The sequence below is a fragment of the Chinchilla lanigera genome, unplaced genomic scaffold, assembly GCF_000276665.1.
Source record: "Chinchilla lanigera isolate Chin_1 unplaced genomic scaffold, ChiLan1.0 scaffold00052, whole genome shotgun sequence".
NCBI lineage: Eukaryota > Metazoa > Chordata > Mammalia > Rodentia > Chinchillidae > Chinchilla > Chinchilla lanigera.
Genome location: NW_004955453.1, coordinates 3,147,128 through 3,151,091, shown reverse-complemented (window position 1 = coordinate 3,151,091; position 3,964 = coordinate 3,147,128). Strand labels below are relative to the sequence as shown.

The 3,964-nt window shown below is 55.9% G+C and overlaps 1 protein-coding gene across 2 annotated transcripts in view; it reads right to left on the bottom strand.

Moving 5' to 3' along the window:
* The window catches only part of Ngef (neuronal guanine nucleotide exchange factor), a 103,214-nt gene that overhangs the window by 34,948 nt on the left and 64,302 nt on the right, over positions 1-3,964 (bottom strand). For both annotated transcript variants that reach the window (XM_013519899.1, XM_005395362.2), the window contains exon 4: positions 3,468-3,610. In XM_013519899.1, coding sequence (XP_013375353.1) covers positions 3,468-3,610 — 143 coding nt within the window. The remainder of the gene's footprint in view (positions 1-3,467; positions 3,611-3,964) is intronic.

Here is a 3,964-nt window from a genome sequence, read left to right as displayed (position 1 = left end):
TGCCAGGCAGGCGCTTTTGCCGCTGAGCTAAATCCCCAGCACCTCTAGCCTTTCATTTTTATTTGGCTTAAATTCTGATTACCATACAAAAAGAGTAGATTTACTGGAAGAAACACACCGTCTCTGATGAAATCTCTGTACACTGTGCAGCTGATATACCATGTTCTCCTAGTTTATATGTCTACATTCAAGTGGGTACAACTTTATGTGGAAGGTGAGTTTCCTGTCCCTCTGGCCCTCGGTATCTCATAGTCACAGAGCTGAAGACGCTGCTACCTCTTTGCCTCTGGAAAATGACCTACTCCAGGTGACCTACTCCTGGCTGGCTGTGTTCCTTTGGAGCACTGACCCCTGTCCCTCACCCCAACACCGAACTCCTTCTAAATCCCTCTTCCTGGTTTTTCAAACAGAAACTTATAAAGGGCAGGACTCCTTTAGTACTTGTATTTAGTGATTTATATTTGTATTTAAATTTAGTGAGCAACATGTCTATGCCAAGCATCATGTTAAGGCGCTGGACGGAACAGCAGCACACATGCATCCCACACAGCACAGGCACACATGTACACACACACACGCACGGGATGTGATCAAAAGATACAGTGCAGGCAGACTTCTATTTTCCTTTTTAAAGTTTTGTAGTAGAATACACATTGCCATGAATGCTCAAAATGCCCCCTCACTGGGGCTGGGGATTTAGCTCAGCAGCACAGCGTCTGCCTGGCAAGCGCAAGGTTGTGAGTTCGATTCCCGGTACCGGGGAAAAAAAAAAATCCCCCTCATTTTGAACGCACTCATCCCCTCATTCTTGCTGCTTTCTGAAGCAGCTCTGAAGTCCTTTTTCGTATGTGTTGTTAGCTGCACTGTCACAGTTGCCTCAGTGTTTCCTTTCCATAATCATTTTGACTTTGGGGAAGAGCTAGAAGTCACACAGTGCCAGATCCAGTGAGGAAGGTGGACGAGGGCACACAGTCACGTTTTTATGAGGCAGCCTTTCTGTTCAGTGACACTGGACAGCAGCAGTCACTGTATTTTTGATCTCACCACATAAAGGTAGGAAAGAGTACTTCCAGAGCTTCTTCAGAAACTGGCAAGAATGTAACCCCAGCACATGGGAGGCTGAGGCAAAAGGATCCCTACAAGTTCGAGGGCAGCCTGGGCTACATAAGTGAGTGCAAGACCAGCCTGACACACATAGCGAGAACCTGTCTCAAAACAAACAACAAAACAAGACAAAAAAAGTGGCAGGGGGGCTGGGGATTTAGCTCAGCGGCACAGTGCCTGCCTGGCAAGCACAAGGTCGTGAGTTCGATTCCCGGTACTGGAAAAAAACAAAAACAAAACAAAACAAAGAAAGTGGCAGGGACAATGGGATGAGTGTTTAAAGTGAGGGGGAGACTTTTGAGGGGATTCATGGCAATGTGTCTTTTACTGTAATAAATCTTGGGGTTTTTTTGGGGGGGGTACCACGAATCGAACTCAGCACCTTGCGCTTGCCAGGCAGGCACTTATGCAGCTGAGCTATATCCCCAGCCTGTAATAAATTTTAAATTCAAGCATTCACTGTACGTGTATTTTGTACACTCATATGCACACCCACAAAACCACTCGCAGGCTCTCCGTCCTGTGACCCGCCAGGGCCACAGCAAACATGACGATAGCCACACACCGTGTCGCACATGGTCCCAGCACGTTTTTGCCCAGCTTTGCCAGCAGCTGCTGCAAAATCCGGCCCAGGGGGCCACACAACGGCCCCAATGCATTCCACTTCCACCCCTTCATTCCTGCGTCCTTGGGAACCTCTGGCCCTTCCCGCTGCCTGGCAGGGAACTGCATCCCTCACAGTCGAAGCAGGAGGCTGCTGTAGGGTCCCCGAGCACCGCATGAAGTCCTCGGCACAGCTGTGAGATGGCTGGGGACAGCCCCACGCTGTCACCCCACATCTGAGCACCCCCAGGGGTGCAAGGTACCCTGGCCGAGCACCGCATGAAGTCCTCGGCACAGCTGTGAGATGGCTGGGGACAGCCCCACGCTGTCACCCCACATCTGAGCACCCCCAGGGGTGCAAGGTACCCTGGCCGAGCACCGCATGAAGTCCTCGGCACAGCTGTGAGATGGCTGGGGACAGCCCCACGCTGTCACCCCACATCTGAGCACCCCCAGGGGTGCAAGGTACCCTGGCAGGCACTGCAGAGGACGTCGGGGGATAAGACACCAAACAGCAGTCTCTACTCCTGCCAGAGGAGGAAACTGAGGCCCAAGATACAGCCTCACCCCAGCTCCACACCTGCACAGTGGCTCCCTGGGGAGGAGAGGTGGCCGCAGCCCCTGATCAGACCGGGCTGGTCCACCGGCGGCAGGAGGCGGACGTCAAAGTCTCCATCCCAGACTCCGTGCCAGGTAGCCCGGGGCGGGGTTCGCGGAGTTTTCTTTCAGAACTGGTCTTTCCTACCTGGCATCAGTTTCAGATCGACCCTTTCTCCCCAAACACTGCAAAAAGCCACTGTGTCCTGCAGCCACCACGCTGGGGGCCGCCAGGAACACAATTCAGGGAAGGAGCCTCCTGCGGCTGAACCCACCGCAGCGGCTCCACCCCCAGCTTCCCAGGCTCCTGCCCCTCCCGGCGGGCTGTGGGCCGCTGCGGACAAGGGGAGCCCTGAAAAGCCTCTCGTTTCCAGCTTCCATCCTGGAGACACTCTGTCCGTTTGAGGTTTGGTACTGGAGGACAATCGTATATTTAGGGAAGAAATCTTCCAAATCGAGAATTGTTATTTAAGTGAACACAGAGCCAGCTGCTCTAATGACAGCGAAGAATACACTCTAGACAGCCAGCACCGTTTCCAGACTAGCAGAAACCATGCCACCCCTCACCGTTCATGACAGGAGAACTCATCTGAAGTCACCAGCATCTTTTTTTTTTTTTTTTTTAAATGCAAGTGCTGGAGTTACCAGGACACGTGTGAACCCCCTCTGCGTATTCAGAGTGCTTCCCTGCAGCTCGGAACATGAGGCTCCCTGGGGAAGCACAGCCCTGCACAGGTCTCCTTCCTGGCTCGGAAGTCCTCGCCTCAACCTCTCCAGCCCCTGCACAGCCGGCTACCATCCCGGGGATCTGCCAGGAACCTGCGAGCGCACCTCCCTCCTCAGCTCCCCAGGTCTTCCCAGTCCCTCTCCGGGAGCTCAAGGAGAGGCCCCCTGCCTGGTTCAGCAATGCCGGTGCACCCCCATCTTCCTGGCAGAAGTGACGGGACAGAGGGCGAGTGGACGTCTCCATCTCTGCAGAGGGCAGGACAGACACCCACTTGCTAAGTTAGCCTGGGGGTGCAGCACTAATAAGACGTGGCAGTTTTTCTCAGGGAGCCATTTAGAACCACAGATGTCAAAACAGCATCGCATGTGCGAGGGGCCTGCTCTGGTGTTCCCCTGGCACCCACGAAAGGAAGCCGATGCCTACCAGGTTCACCCACCTATTTGTTCGATGAGGTTTCTCCAGGAGTCGGCAGGGATGGGGTGGATCATCTGCAGGGCCTCAGTGAGGGTGGTGGGGCTGTCGGCCAGCGCCGGGCACTCCTCGGGCGTGGTCCCATTGCCAGGGGTGGAGGACGACTCGCTGCCAGAGGGAGGACGGCAGGGCTGGTTATTTTTAAGCAACGACACACACACCTCGGCGGGCTAGTGAGAGGCGTCGCCCCGGTGGCTGCGGGCCCGGGCACCGAGCCCTGGGCACCCCGGCGAAGGGGCGCAGCGGCCGCCGCCCCTCCTGGCCAGGCAGGCCCCCCAGGCCCGTTCTGTCACCGCACCAGGGCGCGACGGGGTGATTCATCCCACACCAGCCCGCCCAAACCTTCATGTTTTTCGAGCTCGTGGGCAGGCAGCGGAAACTTGGCGCGCCTTGCCCGCGCCCGGCGCCTGGAGGAGGCCCCGACGGCCCCGCGGCGAGAGGCCCCGCGCGCCCCGCACGTCG